Here is an 18,332-nt window from a genome sequence, read left to right on the forward strand (position 1 = left end):
GGGCTATGGGTACACACTACTGCACACAGTTTGACATAGGATTTAAAATGAACTCCATGGTGGAATGCAGCCAAGTTTGAGCAGCGTTGCTTCATTATGCCAGCTCGAGCAGCTGTGGAGAGATGAAGCCAGCTGAGATATCAGAAGGGAAAATGGCAACAATAAACTTGAATTTAGCAGATACTTTTCTACGAATGAGAAGCTTTTTATGTTTTTCTGTTATGTACAAACAAGTTTCAACCTTGAGATGTTTTTGAAGAAAATGTGGACAGAGAGCTGCACAAGAGCACTCAGTTCCAGACTCTCTGCTTCTGGCATCAAGACCAGTTGCCTTTTGAATTTTTTGTCTTGGTTTTAACTATATTATTTTATATGCATGGGTATTCTGCCTGCATGTATTTTTTTGTGCACCACATGTGTGCTTGGTACCTGCAGAACAGGGTGTGTTGGACCTGGAATTGGAGTTACAGACAGTTGTGAGCCACCATGTGGGTGCTGGGAATCAAAGCCAGGGCCTCTGAAAGAGAAGCCAGTGCTCTTAACTGCTGAGACATCTTTCCAGTTCCTTTCGTTTTGGTTTGGAGGCACCAGAGATAGACTTCTGCCATGGTTACCCGCTTCACTCCCGAGCAACACCTATGCCTTCCTTCTCAGGTGTGCTTGGGTGCAGACAGAACTCATGCTTGTAATTTTCCGTTGTCTTTGCAAGCATTTACAACTAGCAGAATTCCCACATTCTGTTTTTCTTATAGAGGCCTCAAACCAGGACAGACAAAGGTTTAAAATTTGGGTATTTAAGAATTGAAGCCAGGCAGTGGTGGTGCAAGCCTTTAAATTCTAGCACTTGGGAGGCAGAAGCAGGAGGATCTCTGAGTTTGGGGTCACACTGATATATAGAGTGAGTTCCAGGAAAGCCAGCACTACACAGAGAAACCCACTCTCAAAAAACAAAACAACAAAAAGAACAGAGATATGCAGGGCAGGAAAGATAACTCGGTGGTCAAGAGCACTCTTGCAAAACAACAAAAAAACAAAACAAAAAAAAAGCTGAGTGGTGCTGGCACATGCCTTTAATCCCAGCAGGGGATCTCTGTGAGGCCAGCCTAGTCTAGAGTGAGTTCCAAGACAGTTGGATCTACATAGAGAAAACCTGTCTTGAAAAACCAAAACAAATAAACAGCAAAAACCTAAAACAACACAAAAAGGAAAACCAACCTGAAATAAGAGCACTCTCGCACTTGCAGAGCGCCTGGGTTTCGTTCCCAGCACCCACATGGTGGTTCACAACCACCTGTAAGTCCAGTTTCAGGGAATATGATGCCCTCTTCTGACCTCCTTTGCTGAGGGGTAACGCTTTTGTACACGATAAATATTTGTCACTGGCTTAGTAAAATGCCGATTGGGCAGTAGCCAGGCAGGAAGTATAGGCAGGGCCACCAGCCAAGGAGAATTCTGGGAAGAGGAAGTAAGATGAAAATGCCTGAGAAAAAGTACTAAGCCACATGGCTAAACATAGACAAGAATTATGGGTTGAGTTGTAAGAACTAGTTAATAATAAGCCTGAGCTAATACACCAAACAGAACTATATTACAACACTGTTTAGCCGATGGCTCAGGCGTATTTCCAGCTAGCTCTTACATCTTTTTTTTTAAAGTATTTATTTATTTATTATGTATACAATATTCTGTCTGCGTGTATTCCTGCAGGCCAGAAGAGGGCACCAGACCTCATTACAGATGGTTGTGAGCCACCATGTGGTTGCTGGGAATTGAACTCAGGACCTTTGGAAGAGCAGGTGATGCTCTTAACCACTGAGCCATCTCTTCAGCCCTAGCTCTTACATCTTAAACTAACATATTTCTTTCTTTTTTAAAAAATATTTATTTATTTATTATGTATACAATGTTCTGTCTGTGTGTATGTCTGCAGGCCAGAAGAGGGCACCAGAGCTCATTACAGATGGTTGTGAGCCACCATGTGGTTGCTGGGAATTGAACTCAGGACCTTTGGAAGAGCAGGCAATTCTCTTAACCACTGAGTCATCTCTCCAGCCCCCACTAACCTATTTCTTTACATAGGCACTTGATGCTATAAACTTTTGTATTAGCATTGATTTTAAAGTGTTCCTAGAGCTGGGCGGTGGTGGTACACGCCTTTAATCCCAGCACTTGGGAGGCAGAGACAGGCGGATCTCTGTGAGTTCGAGACCAGCCTGGTCTACAAGAGCTAGTTCCAGGACAGGCTCCAAAACCACAGAGAAACCCTGTCTCGAAAAACCAAAAAAAAAAAAGTGTCCCTAGTGCTTGAACAGGTGTCTTTGAGCATTCTCTTTAGAGGGATACCTTGTTCAGCCTAGATATGGGGGGGGGGGAGGGGAAGGCCTTGGTCTTGCCTCAAAGTGAAATGTCAGACTTTGTTGACTCCCCATGGGAAGCCTTACCCTTTCTGAGGAGTGGATGAGGGAGTGGGGGAAGAAGGGTGGGGCAGGGTGCGAATGGGGATAGCTATGTAAAATGAGAAAAGACTACTAAGAAAATTCTTAATAAAAAAATGAGTAAAAAAATTAACCCATTTCTACTAATCTGTGTATCGCCACGAGGCTGTGGTTTAGCGGTAAGGTTCTTGTATCTTTCTTCTTCAGCAGCTACATGGCATCTGCCTGGCTACACCTTATTTCTCCCGGAATTCAGTTTAGTTTTCCTGCCTACCTATGTTCTGCCCTGCTACAGGCCAAAGCGGCTTCTTTATTAACTGATGGTAATAAAACATATTCACAGCATACGGAGGGAATCCCACATCACTCCTTATGGCAGGCATGCATATGGTATACATACATACATAAAAATAATTTTTTTAAATAAAATTGAGATATAGGTTGGAGAGACATAGGCTCAGTGATTAAGAGTCCTTGTTGTCCTTCTAGACGACCTGAGTTTGGTTCCTAGTGCCCACATTGGGAGCTCACAACTGCCTAATGCCAGCTTCTGGGGCACTAATGCCCTGTTCTGGTCTCCATGGGCACCCATATGCATGTGTGCATGCACATACACATAAAAATAATTTTTAAAATTGGGATGTGAGCTTATCTTAGCACTTAAGAGTGGAATAAAGAACCTGCATTTGCCTGGGTCAGCTACCGAGGTAGGAGGATTTATGACAAATTACTGTCATGAAAACCACTAAACCTTGTGAATTTATTGTCATCCAGCAAATCCTGACACCGTGAAGATACATGCATTCATTTATGCGCATGGCATAGCACACTCATGACAGTGGCGTGCCTCTGTAGTTACAGGGCCACAACAGGACTGATTTCTTCTAATGGAACCGTTTGACTTAGAAACTGGACACACACTGCTTAAATACCTTTATTATTTTTTTAAAAATTATTTAGACATTGATAGCTCTGCAAAATACTTCTCCCATTGCAAATCTTCTAACCCTTTCCACAGGTCTTCCATAAAGAAACAAAATATTCATACTTTGCGCCCATTCAAATCTAATTTTTAAAAAACATTTAAGATTCAAAATCAAGTATTTTTCCTTCCCAGAACTTGTTAGTAATTTTAAACCACAATGTAACATACTTAATGGCATTCTTTTTAAAAATTAGCTTATCAGTGACTATTTTATGAGGAAAAAAGATCCATTCAAGGCCTTAAAGAGAATATAAATCCCCTGCTTCTGAAAGCAGACGACACTGAGAAACAAACTGGAGTCCGACTTCACACTGCTAACAGAGCCAGCACACGACTGACTTCCTACTTAACGTTAGGAATGGTCTCCTTCCTTCTGGACTGCAGCTGAAATGCTGGACAATCTGCAAAGGGATGGGTGGCTCGAGGATGAAGCAGGGCATGGAGGGCCATGGCTGGCCAAAGCAGTGGAGCCTTCTGAGTGGAGGATGAGACCAGCCAGACTGCTAGTCCCTACCTGGGGCTGGCTTGCTGGAGTAGAAGACAGTAGGAAATCTGCAGTCTGCACTTACTTCTCAGTGTTAGATACAAGTGCCAGTCAAAGATATTGCACACAGTACCAGAGGCATGTAAACCACCAAGATAGCTTGGGAAAGAGTTACAGACGGAGACAAGTGCCCAGAGGTCCTTAAGGAACAGAAAAGGAAAAATCATTGTCCATCAGGTAGGAGTTACTAAGTGAAACACGCTTATTCCTGCCCAATGCTCAGGGGCAGACTTCTAAGCAGCAAGTCTTCAAGAGGGTTTGAAGGTTGCTAAAGGCATCCTTCCTTCATTTTCTAAGTACAACTGGAACACTTCCCTAGCTAAAAGAGAAAGGAGCAGGGTGTGGTGGCTCACAACTTTAACTCTAGTACTCCAAGCAGTCAGGTGGATCTCTATGAGTTCAAAGCCAGCCTGGTCTACATAGTAAGTTCCAGGACAGCCAGAGTTACAATGAGAACCTGACTCCAAAGAGAACAAAAGAAAAAAAGGGTGTGTGTGGGGGTGGGGGTGGGAGGCTGTCCCTATGCTACAATCTGGCCTGCCCAGTTTACAAGAGAAACTGTTCACTGATGCACTACTTGAGTTGTACACAAGCCCCAGGTTCAGGCTGACTCCACCTGCTGCTGAATGATACTTGCATGGCACACACAGGGTTGGCTGTCACGGTAGAAAGGACAGGCAGAGGAGTTGAGTGCTGCAGGGATAGAGTCAGCATAGTCCTCACCCTCCTTCACTCTCAGTGTTGGCCTTCAGCGCAGCTGCAGCGATGGTGTCCCTTGGGTGTAAGCCAGGTTTTTCTCAAGAGAGCCAGTCACTGAATGCTCAGTTGAATTTTGAGGTCTTTTGTTTGGAGATGAAGTCTAGGTTCACCTGAGACTGACCCTAACCCCTGGGCTCAGGCTTTTGCGTAGCTGGCCTATAGATGCATTACTGCACCCAGCTTGCTGCTTTTCAAGGGTAAGGAATGATGTGATTCAGTATCAGCAATGGATGGGAATAATTTTTCTAAGTCTTGAGATTTATTTTTATGGTTTCTGATTTTATTGAATTGGGTAAGTTGTACTGTTTGTAGTCTTAGGACTACAGATATCACAGGTACCTGCTGGTTCCTTTCTCCACTTCTGCTCTTTTAAGGCTCCCTGATCAGTCAGTATTAGTAACACACAGCACAGATAGTCAACCTGCTACCCCTGGTGCCCCTCTACCCAGCCCTGGGAATGGAAGCTAGGTCCTCATATATGACAAGCTAGTGCTCTATCGGCTGCACTCCCGGCCCTGATGCTATATTTATTTTAAAGCTTTTTCCTCTTGTGTTTGAACCTGTAAACCACCAGAATTCCCCAAAACCCTGACCATATCTGTGAACTACAACTGATGCCAACTTATAAGCTTTTTAAACATTTAGAAAAACCAAACCAAACCAAACCAAAACGCTCCCCTCCCCCACACTTTGGCACATGAGCCTCGAGTTATTTGAGCGCATTTATCTTTCCTGCCCACCCCATCTCAACATTTCAGTCATCCTTTCTGGAGAATGGAGACCCTTCTGCCTCTGGAAAAGGTTGTCATGACACACTGATGTTTTAAGTAGCAAAAGGAGGAGGCACAAATGCTCAACTGGCCCCGGAAACAGTTCTTGTGTTTAGCACTGTAATTTATGCAATGCTGAGAAACTTTTGTACCAGATGACTTGTTTTAAAACTGCTGGTTGATTAAATATACATATAGACATAGATATAAAAATCACTAAGTCAACATTTGCTGTTTTCAATGTGAAAACGATAAAATGTAATTCGGAATAATTGTGCATTTGCCATAGGGTCCTTGTTAAAGGTACCATAAAAATAATAATTTTGTAATAAAAAACTCTTTTATTTTAGTATTGCCCTCAAGTTCAGAAGTTTGGAGCAAATGTACTAAGAAAGCGGTTTGGGAATCTACTCCCACCAGGGATCTGGAAGCCTTAAATTTAGTGATCCCCGACAGCAGGCCCAGGAAACCCGACAGCCATGTGCAACTCTTGCACTGTTAGCAGTACAGGGCTCAGCAGAGCCCCCAGCCCCACAAAACATCCCAACTGGACTCAAACACTGATGAGGCCCACCAGGGTCCCCTCCTCATCTCATTGGTGGTAGATGCTGGGCTCTGCCTTTCCTTGGGCCACCAAACAAGCAACTGGGGAAGGAGTAGGGCCTGGGTGGGGACCACTGAGCACCAAGGCTGAGGTGACCCAGGAGCTGACCTTCCACTCAGCTGGAGGCAGGCCGAGGACAGATGGCATTTCTGTGATGAAGAAGTTAGCTGTGCAGGAAGGAAGTGCATTTAAGGTTGCTCAGAAACAGATGGTGAACACAATGCCGCGGAGAGGAAGGAGGGTAGGAGGTGGACAGCTCCCTCTGCCTGCCTGCAGGTCGGCCATGTGCCTTGGGTCCTGTAGGTTAGCATTCATGCTTTCTGATGAAGTCTGCTCGTGAAGAAGCAGGAACACACCTTTCCTGGTTCTGGCAGGTACATAATTCCCTTGGCAAAGCTCTTTGTTGCCAAGTTCAGTTTTATTTGGACGCTGTTCTGAACCACTGTCACCGGAACTCATAGATGGGTGCACTGTGTTCAGGAACATGGGTCAGGTTGAGGGACTGATACCTGCAATAGGGGAGAGACAGGAGAGAAGCGTTTTCTTGGGTATCCTGAACAGAGAAGGCTGGAGAACTCCAGCGAGAGCCCCTGACAATTATACTCAGACAGAGGTGCTAAACCATTTTCAGTTATGTATATAGATGTAGGATCTCACCGAGCGGTGGTAGCACATGTCTTTAATCGCAGCACTCAGGAGGCAGAGGCAGGGGGATCTCTGTTTTAGGCCATCCTGGCCTACAAAGAGTTTCAGGACAGTTTGGGCTATTACACAGAGAAACCTTGTTTCAACTCCCCCCCCCCAGGAAAAAAAAAGTGTAAGGTCTCACTATGTAGCTCTAGTTGGCCCGGAACTCCCCATGTAGATCAGGCTGACTCACAGTGATTCATCTGCTTCTGCCTCATGAGTGCTGGGATTAAATACATTAAACATATCTCATTTTGTTATATTTTTGTTTTCTTTTTATTATGTGTGTGTGTATACATCATGTGTGTGCCTGGTGCCTGTAGAGAATAGAAGATGGCATAAGATCCCCTGGAACCAGAATTAAAGATGGTTATGAGCCACCATGCAGTGCTGGGAATTGAACCAAAGTCATCTGGAAGAGCAACAAGTTCTTTTAACTGTTGGGCCATCTCTCTAGGCCCCCATTTTGTTATATTTTTAAAATGAGGTCCCACTATTCAACCCAGCAATCCACCTGCCTCTGCCTCCAAGTAGTTGGGAATGCAGGTGCACACCACCATGTCTGCTGTGTTAACTCATCTTACACAGTTGAGCTGCACCTATCTAGTTTGTTCCCTCTGTTCCTTTTGTGCTGTTCCACCAGCACCATGCAAAAGAACTGTTTTTAGGTAATCTGCTCTAATGATGAAACAACTGTAACACAGCTCACAGGCGTGGTGACACAAGCCTCTCATCCCAGCGTGAGAGCGTGAAAGCAGGTAGATCTCTATGAGCTCCATCCCAGCCAGGGACACAGAGTGAGAGCCTGTCTGAGTCAGGCCTGGAGGTGCAGGTCTGTAATCCTAGCTACCATGGAGCCTGAGGCAGGAGAATCACAAGCTCCTGGTCACCTCAATTCATGACCACCACAGTAAACTATGTCTACAAACACACACACACACACAAACAACAAATGTAGCTCAGGCCCTAGGATCACAAAACAGAAGACAAAAACTAAAGAACAAGAACCAGGACCCCAATAAGCCATAAGGAGAGATGGAGCTCACCACTTCTCTCTGACTTGTAATTCTGTATTTGTGTTTAAAGAATACCAATATGTGATGCCATCAGACATACTTCATGCATAGCAACTAATATTCTAATTCTCATAGCACCCAAAGAGACACTGGAGAGAAGAACCTCACAGCTCACCATGAGTATCTCCCCACTCCCAATTGCTTCTCACGTTCTGAACCATGGCTATAAGGTGGGATTGCCACAGGACCTGGAGGTGTCTGTTTCTCCCATCAGTAGGAATCTCAGAGGATCACGAAAGAGGTGGACAGTCCCCATGTAGGGACAACTCCTGGGTCCATTTTAATTAATGTCTGAAGCTTAGCTCTCCCTTACTTGCTTCACATAACAGCAAAGAACAGCGAGAGGACAGCTTATCTTTAGTATATCTTTTAAAATATGGGCTGAGAATGTAGCTTAGTAGTGGAGAGTTGGCCTAGCATGCATGGGGCCCAGGGGTACACCCAAGCACTAGAAGAAAGGAGAAAAGAAAATCAAGCAAGGACTATGAGGCCAGTGAGATGGCTCTGTGGTAATGGTGCTTCCAAGTAGGCCTCAACAGCTGCGTGTGAACCCACATAGAGGTGAAAAGAGAGAACCAAGTCCACAAAGCTGTCCTCTGTCCTCCACGTGAGCACCACGATACATGTACCCACATAAACATCATATACATACACATCATGTGCACACACACACAAATAAAAAAAATTTTTTCAGAAAGGCTGACAAGGCCTGGAAAGATGGTCCAGCAGCATTTGGTTTGGTTCCCAGTACCCAAAAGACAGCTCACAACCAGTTCTAGGAGATCCAGTGCTCTTTTCTTGCTTCCATGGACACCAGACATGCAAGTGACGTACGGATACACATGCAGGCAAAACATTAGGCACACAAAATAAAAAATTTTAATTAAAAAAAGGAGCAAGATGGCTCACTGTATGAACCTGGTGCCAAGACTCAAATCTGAGTTTGGAAGCCATGTGACAGAAGGAAGGAAAAAGCCATCACCTTATTTGTGGCATAGATGCTACCGCACAATGCGTACACCTACCACTCCACACCACACAGATAAATAAATAAATGAGGTGCTGGAAAAATGGCTCAGTGGTTCCAAACATATATTGCTGTTCCAGAGGACCTAAGTTGTACTTCCAGCATCCACGTTGGGCTGCTGTCAACAGCCTCTAAGTCTGGTTCTAGGGGATCCAACCTTTTGGCCTTTTGCAGGGCATCTTCACTCATAATCAAAGATGCACAAACAACAAAAATAAAACAAATCTTTAAAGAAATGACACACACCCCAAAGGACTATTGATGGAGGAAGGTCATTGGTTAAATAAAAATAAACTGCTTGGCCCTCATTGGTTAGAAGATAGGTGGGAGGAGTAAACAGAACAGAATGCTGGGAGGAAGAGGAAGTGAGCTCAGACTCCACAGCTCTCCTCTCGGGAGCAGATGCCACAGAGAGATGCCATACTCCCAGCTCCCAGGCAGACGCACACGATGAAGCTCCGACCCAGGATGGACATAGGCTAGAATCTTCCCGGTAAGCGCAACTAGGGGCGCTACACAGATGATTAGAAATGGGCTAAATTAATATGTGAGAATTAGCCTAGAAGAGGCTAGATAGAAATGGGCCAAGCAGTGATTAAATGAATACAGTTTGTGTGTTGTTATTTCGGGCATAAGCTAGCCAGGCAGCCGGGGTGCTGGGGACGCAGCCCCACCGCCCTTATTACTACAAATGGCGCCCGACGTGATGGACTAAACCCACTTAAAAAACCTGAGAAGGGGGGCTGGAGAGATGGCTCAGAGGTTAAGAGCATTGCCTGCTCTTCCAAAGGTCCTGAGTTCAATTCCCAGCAACCACATGGTGGCTCACAACCATCTGTAATGGGGTCTGATGCCCTCTTCTGGCCTTCAGGCATACACACAGACAGAATATTGTATACATAATAAATAAATAAATAAATAAATAAATATTTAAAAAAAAACAAAAAACAAAAAAAAAACCTGAGAAGGCTTAAAAATAAGGGAGAGAGAGTTTAACACAGATTTTTGCTGTTTGTTGGTGGCGTGCTGTAGAGAGATTTCCTGATCCAGCAACAGCAGCAGAAAAAAACGCTGTGTCATTTTAAAGCGCAGTTTCTTGGGGCTGTGCTGCCAGCGTGAACTCTGGCTTTAAAGCATTTGTGGCACTCTGCTTGCTAGAGGCAAGCAAGCGCTCTCATCTAAGAGAAGTTTCCTGACTCAGTTTTAGCTGCAAAACCCTGCAGCTCATTAAGAAGTCCTGCCACGAAACACTTAAATGGTGTTGACGAAAAGCTGAACGCATGCTTTTCGGTTTTCAGCCGTAGCAGGAAAAAAGCTGCACCATTTAAAAATCCCGGCTTTCTGGGCTGTCCTGCCAGGGCAAACTCTGACTCTTTTACGCAGGCGGTTTGTGCGGTTTGCAAGCACAGGCTGCTCAAGCTCGCTTGCTGGCAGGGACCTTGAAATGCCATAGAGTTGTGGCAGTAAACATGGCTACAGCCAGTACCTCAGCCATGAGGCTGGAAAGCTAAGGAATGGGCTGGATCCAGCCGTCAAAGCCACGGCTTTAGTTCTACTGAGATTGCTTGGTAAATTAGAGACTCATGTGGTCAGAAAAACAGAGAGAGATACAGTAAAGAGAGCATCAAAGACAAAGAAAATTTTTAAATGATTTACAGCGTGCTAAAAATATATGCAGACTAAAAGTTAAAATTCTTAAAGTAAAAAACAAAAAAAAGAGGAAGAGAGTTGTTGTGTGTGGTAGTACACACCTTTAATCCCAACACTTGAAAGGCAGAGGGAGATTGACCTCTGTGACTTCAAGGTGTGGTAGCACACGCCTTTAATCCCAGTGCCTAGAAGGCAGAGACAAACAGATCTCTGTGAGTTCAAGGTGTAGTAGTGTACACCTTTAATCCCAATGCCTGGGAGGCAGAGACAGGCGGATCTCTGAGAGTTCAAGGACAGCCTGGTCTACAGAGTTACTTCAGGTCAAAGATATAAAGAACCTGTCTCAAAAAGCAAAGAGTTAAAAGTAAAAATAAACAAAATAGAGGTTAAAACAAAGCTGCACAAAGATGGAAAATACACAGAGAATTTTGATACTGTATGCTATTATGCTCTCTTTAAATTATTTAAATGCTGAGGAAGGAGCAACAGATGCTAAAAGATACTTATTTATAAATGCTGCTGAACTAATCCAACATAGATATTTTGATGCCTTGACTTTGAAATTTGGATCTAAGGACATGATGCTTTGGAAAGGAGTTTCTTATTTTGTTTTCACAGAGGATGAGACCCTGTTCATTTCTTCTATTCCGATTTGGTATGATGGACCACGCCCTCCTGAAGGGTTGGTGTGAACACCTTCAGAAAATTGCTTCGCTCAACTGCCAACTGAGATGAAACTAGCACACAGGTTATACCATGAAAGACCTAATTAACGACGCCCCCATTCAGCAGGAAGCAGTTTGGAGAGAAATAACTGCGCCCATATTCCCAAAAAATGTTTATAAATGTTCTTTTACATTTAAAGGGGGATATGATATAGGTATGAATAATTTGCATTAGTATAGATTTTGCTTTATTGATAGAGATTTACGGTCAATTTTGTTATATGTATATGTATTTCTGATATTGATTAAGGTATTGTGATTGTGTAGTTCATTATTAAAATGTAATGTATAATTAGGAAATATAGGTTGTTGATGGATAATCATAAATAATAGTCAAGTTTGTAGTCATGTTAGTTAATATTTTCTAGATGTGCGTAGATATATTTTAGATAGGCATTCTTCATATTTTCAAAGATTATAGAATATGGCATTTTAAATGTTTTAATAACTTAGGACTTTTCATGACAATGAGACACTCTGCTCCTGGCAGCACCAATCTACTTCAAGAGGAAGATGGGCATCGAAGAGGCTCGTTATGGAGTTTGATAGCCATTTGGGCAAGAAACTGCTCTTGCCTGGACTATTGCATAAACTGGACACAGAGAACCCACAGAGAGAGGACTACTGAATTTGCCTAAGGTGAGATGATCTTTTGGGGTTCCTGATTCATGAAAGAGTCTGCGAGACATTCTGCAGGACACAACAGATAGTGACTGAACTGACTTTGAATTTTCCTGCTTTATGGAAATGTCTGCTGGATACCATGGGCCTGAAGGCTGAAGATGGATGCCCCAACGGTACAGAGGAACTTTGGGTGACTGTCCAGGCAGCGAGATGTTTCTGTCATTTCTAGAGTTTTAAAAGTTGCTTTTTTTCTTGTCTGCTTAGGTAGTATTGTATCTTTCTGGAGTCTTTGATGGAGTTAAGAATAGTTAGTTATAGTTATAGTTTTCCTTAGTTATGATAAAGATTATTGTAACTTTTACTTGATAACTGTTTCGTTATATGTAATTTTGCTATGTTAAAGTTAAAGCCTTTTTTTTTGTTTAAACCGAAAAAGGGGAAATGATGGAGGAAGGTCATTGGTTAAATAAAAAGAAACTGCTTGGCCCTCATTGGTTAGAAGATAGGTGGGAGGAGTAAACAGAACAGAATGCTGGGAGGAAGAGGAAGTGAGCTCAGACTCCACAGCTCTCCTCTTGGGAGCAGATGCCTCAGAGAGATGCCATGCTCCCAGCTCCCAGGCACCCAGGCAGACGCACGCGATGAAGCTCTGACCCAGGATGGACATAGGCTAGAATCTTCCCGGTAAGCGCACCTAGGGGCGCTACACAGATGATTAGAAATGGGCTAAATTAATATGTGAGAATTAGCCTAGAAGAGGCTAGATAGAAATGGGCCAAGCAGTGATTAAATGAATACAGTTTGTGTGTTGTTATTTCGGGCATAAGCTAGCCAGGCAGCCGGGGTGCTGGGGACGCAGCCCCGCCGCCCTTATTACTACAGACTATGTGCTAGTTCTCAGGAATGTGCAGCATTACATGACAATGCTGACATGCGCTGGGGAACAAAGTGAGCAAACTGAAGTGCTCAAGTTTTGCTGGTAGAATGTCAAATAGCACCGCCTCTGTAGGAAGTTGGCAGTTCCTTAGAATGGTAAACAGAGACTTAGCATCTAATCAGCACTTTTACTTGTATGTATACGCCCAAAGTAGAAGAAAACAGGAACTCAGAAACTCACACACCTACATTCATAGCAGTACGACTTTGATCAGCCAAAGATGAAAGCAACCTAAGAGTCCCTTCACTGACAGAAGGATGGACATTTGTTTAAATGATGTACAGATACGCAATGTAGAATTTAGTAATAAATAAAAGCTCTAGCCTAATAATAGTGGTTGTGCTGGATGGTTTTATGTCAACTTGGCACAAACTAGACTCATCTGAGAGGAAGGAACCTCAACTGAAAAAAAGTCTCTACGTGATCTGGCTGAAGGCAAGCCTGTCGGGTGCTTTCCTCATTAGGGATTAATGTGGGAGGGCCTAGTCCATTATATGTGGTGCCATACCTGGACTAATGGTTCTGGGTTCTATAAAAAAGCAGGCTGAGCAAGCCAGTAAGGTATACTCTTCCATGGCCTCTATATCAGTTCCTGCCTGCAGGTTCCTGCCCAGACTGCCTCTGATGATGAACTGTGATGTGGAAGCATAAGTGAAACAAACCCTTTCCTGCCAAAACTGCTTTTGGTTATAGTCATCACAGCAACAGAAACCCCCATTAAGATGTGATGCATACTTCTAACTCGGTACCTAGGAGGTAGATTCTAGGTGTAAACTAGTGAAACCCTGTCTCAGCCAAAGAAACCTTCCTATGCATGCACTGATAGGAGTGCCTCCTCAAAGCATGTTGCTAAGTAAGATGCCAGATACAAAGGTCAGACATTACATGATTATGAAAAGTTTTAAAAATTCACCCAAACAGAATTACTGAAAGCCACCAACAAAGAATTTGAATTAATCTAGGCTAGGGTTACTAAGCAAGGAATTATGTTCCTTTTTTATTTTATTTTATTTTATTTTTTTTTGGTTTTTTGAGACAGGTTCTCTCTGTAGCTTTGCAGCCTGTTCTGGAACTAGCTCTTTAGACCAGGCTGGTCTCAAACTCACAGAGATCCTCCTGCCTCCGCCTCCACCTCCCGAGTGCTGGAATTAAAAGTATGCGCCACCATTGCCCGGCTTCCATTTTATTTTTTAATCTTTTTTGTTTTATGAGAGAGGATTTCTCTATATAACAGTACTGGAACTCACTCTGTAGATCAGACTGGCCTCAAACTCACAGAAATTTGCCTGCCTCTGCTTCCCAAGTGCAAAGATGTGTGCTACTATTGCCCCATTTTATTTAACTTTTTATTATTGATGTGTGAGAGCCTGTGTGAATTTATGTGTACTACACATATTTATGTGCAGGTACTTGGAAGAAAAGGGTTATTAGGTCACCTGGAACTAGAGTTACAGGCAGTTGTAAGCTGTCATGTGAGAGCTGGGATCTAAACCTGGGTCCCTGGGAAGAGCATGAAGTATTCTTGACTGCTGAGCCATCTCTCCAGCCGACAGTGTTCCACTGTCAGAGAAGAAATAATGCGCTTCCTGGTACGGCTAACCCTCACAGTACAGCAAGAGGGCATGAGAGTACCCTAAAAGATGGCAAAGGTTAGCACTTGAGGTGGCCCTTCTGATCACAGCACTGGAGGGACATAAGGCAGGGAGGTGAATTTTCATGGCCTCTCGCTCGTCAGACCAAGATCAAGTGCATAATAGGCAGTACCAGCTGGTAATTGCGAAGGTCACACTGTCTATAAGAGATGACATTAGAATTACTGCTAAATTTGTGAGGAATAAATATAAAACAATCAGGATTATTTTAAGTGCAAGACTGCCTACAAGTATAGACTGGGTGCTGCTTAGTGTTAGAACACTTACCTAGCATGTACAAGGTCCTAGGTTCCAACATAAGATTACGTCTCTAGAGTCTGTCTGTCTGTCTGTCTCTCAAATATACACACATTTAGAAATAAGACTAGAGAGAGATGGCTTAGCGGTTAAGAGAACTTGTCGGTCTTACAGAAGATTCAGGTTTGGTTCTCAGCACCTGCAGTGGCTCACAACCATCCCTAACTCCAGTTCCTGAGGATCCGATGCCCTCTTCTGACCTCTGTAGGCACCAGGTACACATGTGGTATACATATATGTATGCAGATAATACATTAATACACATTAAATACAAAGTTTAACTTTTTAACAGTATTTAGAAATGTTATTATTATTATTTTTTTTTTACACAATATCCACTTTCATTTCACTACTTCACTCAATAGGTCAGAAAGAATCTCTGTTTTGTGTGAGATCATCTTAATGGCCTCGATACAAAGAGTACATAGAATATGGAATTTGGACAGAGGGAGAGAGAGAATCTCTTTTAGATGTTATGGCTGGAGTTGAGGGCAACTTTTGCTGCATTGCCAGCCTTGGGGTCCTTACCATTCTGAACTCCGATGGTAGTAGTAGCCCTCTATGGAGGCTGCTGACTTCTGAAAGCAGATGTAATAGAAGCCAGCAAAGGAAGCACCGCTGATGTCTTTGATTGTGTGGTCCGGAACAAGGAACTGCTCCTGCACACAGATATGGGAGCAGTCAATACCTTCCCTTTCAGTACGACAGCAGAGGATAAGGACTGCTAGAATAAAGGTCTCTGCCTGGTTTTGGGGTGGTGCTCATATGTTACTACAGTGTCCTACCTATCTCACTGTACCCACAGGATCAGCCACTCAGAGGAGGGATCATCCACTTGATAGAATAATCTGGAAATACATTTCAGTCTGGTTTCCAGGAACTGGACTGGGTTCTGATTGCCTCTAATAATGAGTCACATCTATTGCAGTCTGTGCTCATTCTGAGGTGAGAGTCCCTGTGACACCTCACCAAAGCTCTGCCCTGGTCAAAGTCACAAGAGCAGCACCATCTGTGCCAGATACACCACAAAGACAGGCAATCTACCATCTGTGAAAGGCTCATATTCCCTGGGAGATGGGGTCTCAGGTAAACCAAAATTCAACAGGAGTGACTCTAAGAGAAATTGTTTGGAAACAACTCTAACAAACTGTTTTAATTTACTTTCCAGTGCTAGGATGAAATCCAGGACTTTGAGTACACTAGACAAATGTTCTAGCACAAACTATACTCCCAAGCCTTTTCCAGCTTTTTTTCTGCCTTACTCAACCTTCAAAGTTCATTTTAAAGTTTAATTTAGGGCTGAAGTCTAGCTCAGTGGTAGAACACTTGCCTAGTATCTGCAAAGTCTGCTGAGGGAAAAAATTAATCTAAACATTAATCCTAGTGCTGTAAAGGGTTAATTGGCGTGTTTCCAGCACTACAGCAGGCTGGGGAGGGAGGCTTAGTATGTACTAGTGTGGGCAGAGAGATAAGCTCAGTATGTACTGGATAGCAGAGTAGGCTGGATGGATCAACAGACACTGGGTGGCAGAAGGGGCTAGAAAGGGAAGTTCACTGTGTGCTTGCCTGCGATTGTCTGGTGAGGAAATGCTGTCCCACTTTCCAACGGATTAGCCACACAAAGCACAGACAGCAAGCAACCACTTTAGATGTCTGGTCTTTATGAAATCTGTGTCCTACTCAAGTAGCTTTCTTTATTTTATATGCATTGGTGTTTTGCCTGCCTGTGTGTCTGTGTGAGGGTGTCGGATCCCCTGAAACTACAGTTGCAGACAGCTGTGAACTGCCATATGGGTGCTGAGAATTGAACTCTCCTAGGCCTCTGGAAGGGCAGCTACTGCTTTTAACTGCTGATCCATCTCTCCAGCCCCCTCAAGTAGCTTTCTTTCTCCTCACAGACCAGGTAATGGGGACTTGAGGTGGTTGGGTATTCCCAAAGTTCTTTCAAAACTTGTTTCATGCTTTGCATTACTGTGCCTGTAGACAGCATACTGCCCTAGCAGAGAAGCATAGGACTCTCAAACAAAAGGCCAATCCACTGAAGGACTAGAGGGAGCCAAGGGCCAGGGAGGGAAGAACTTGTGTTTCATTCCTGGCTTCTCATTCCTGAGCACTGGATAGAGGATGTGGCTGGAGAGCAAGTCACTCTGACGGCATTTAGCTCGTGGTAGGGTAGGATGCAGTGATGACTGAGTCCGAGGAAAGTTGCCCTGACTCCCCAGAACACGGGCTGACTCATCCTGGAGTTCCACAGGATTCTTGTGTAGAACGAAAGGAAGAGGACACTGGGTCAGGGGTGCCTACTGGAACGAATATACCCACTGCCCACTAAACAGCACAACCAGCTTACTCAGGTGTGCTCGCAGCCACCACAGCACTGCTGTCTATAAGGGTGTAGGGACCTTGCCATGAAGACACATGTGATAAGGGAAGGCATAATCTGCAAGAGGAGTATGTGTGGGTGTTCTAGGACCTGGCATGTGGGAGTTTGGGGAGATGGCCTGGGCAGAACCTTACCTTCCACCTCATGAAGACATAATCCCCGTTTTTCAGTTCTTCATAATCAAAATCATCTGAATTAAATGATTTTGCATACTGATAAAAAGCCAGAAACTTGCCCTAAAAACAAAACAAAAGAGTCTCAGTGACCCATTAACATGAGGAAAGGTGGGTGCCTGAGGACATGACACTTGGAAAGGACAAGTAAGAGGACAAGGCACTACTAGATTGTGTGCCCAGTGAGCACAGCAAGAAGGAAAAGTCAAAGGTGGGAATGGGCACAGTTCTAGAACACCCTACTATCAGATGGATTAGTGAGATTTCAGCAAAGCAATAGAGTAGCGCTGGGCATGGCTACCTTAATCCCCAAACTCAGGAAGCAGGCAGAATTTGAGGCCTGCCTGGTCTACATAGTGAGTTCCAGGACAGCCAGGACTACATAATAAGACTGTCTCAAAAACAAAAACAAAAAACAAAAAGAAAATACAGAAGGGCAAGGAGAGTCATGGTGAGTCCCAGCACTAAGGAGGTTGGAGAATCAAGAATTCCAGGTTATTTTCAGCTACACAGGGAGGTTAAAGCCCATCTAGACTACATAGGATTATGCTAAAAACAAAAATAGTGCTGGACATGGTGGAGTGCACTTTTAATACCAGGACTGGGGAGGCAGTCTATAGGTTCTCTGAGTTTGAGGTCAGCCTGATCTACATAGCAAGTTCCAGACCAGTCAGGGCTGAATACAGAGATCATATCTCACCCAAACAAAAGACAAACTCACAAACAAGGCCCAAGGAGATGGCTCAGTTAGTAAAGGCCAAGGATGGTGGTGTGCACCTAGAATGCTAGAGCTGTTCGCAGCTTAGTAAGACTCTGCCTGCGAACTGTGCAGAACTACAGAGGAAGACATCTGGTGTTGACTTCTTGCGGTGTGTGCATGCACACCCTCCAACACACGTAAGCAGACACTGGCTTGTTTTGTTTTTTTAGTTTTAGTGCGTACATCATAAAAAATAAGCTGAAAAACAAAGATTAGGACTGGAGAGTTTGCTCAGTGGTTAAGG

General features: G+C 43.8%; 1 protein-coding gene across 2 annotated transcripts in view; it reads right to left on the reverse strand.

The window, feature by feature from the left end:
- Gid4 (GID complex subunit 4 homolog) overlaps positions 1-18,332 on the reverse strand; it is a 34,944-nt gene continuing 16,612 nt past the window's right edge. The window contains exons 4-6 of one of the 2 annotated variants that reach the window (XM_041665407.1): positions 17,290-17,391; positions 15,301-15,431; positions 1-112 (exon numbers count right to left, since the gene is read on the reverse strand). In XM_041665407.1, coding sequence (XP_041521341.1) covers positions 43-112; positions 15,301-15,431; positions 17,290-17,391 — 303 coding nt within the window. In that variant the 3' untranslated portion in view covers positions 1-42. Of the gene's footprint in view, positions 113-3,351; positions 6,607-15,300; positions 15,432-17,289; positions 17,392-18,332 lie in introns of those variants that run through there. The other variant, XM_041665408.1, reaches the window with a different exon arrangement.

The sequence above is a fragment of the Microtus oregoni genome, unplaced genomic scaffold, assembly GCF_018167655.1.
Source record: "Microtus oregoni isolate MIOR12 unplaced genomic scaffold, Mior012 000015F_ref0000493, whole genome shotgun sequence".
NCBI lineage: Eukaryota > Metazoa > Chordata > Mammalia > Rodentia > Cricetidae > Microtus > Microtus oregoni.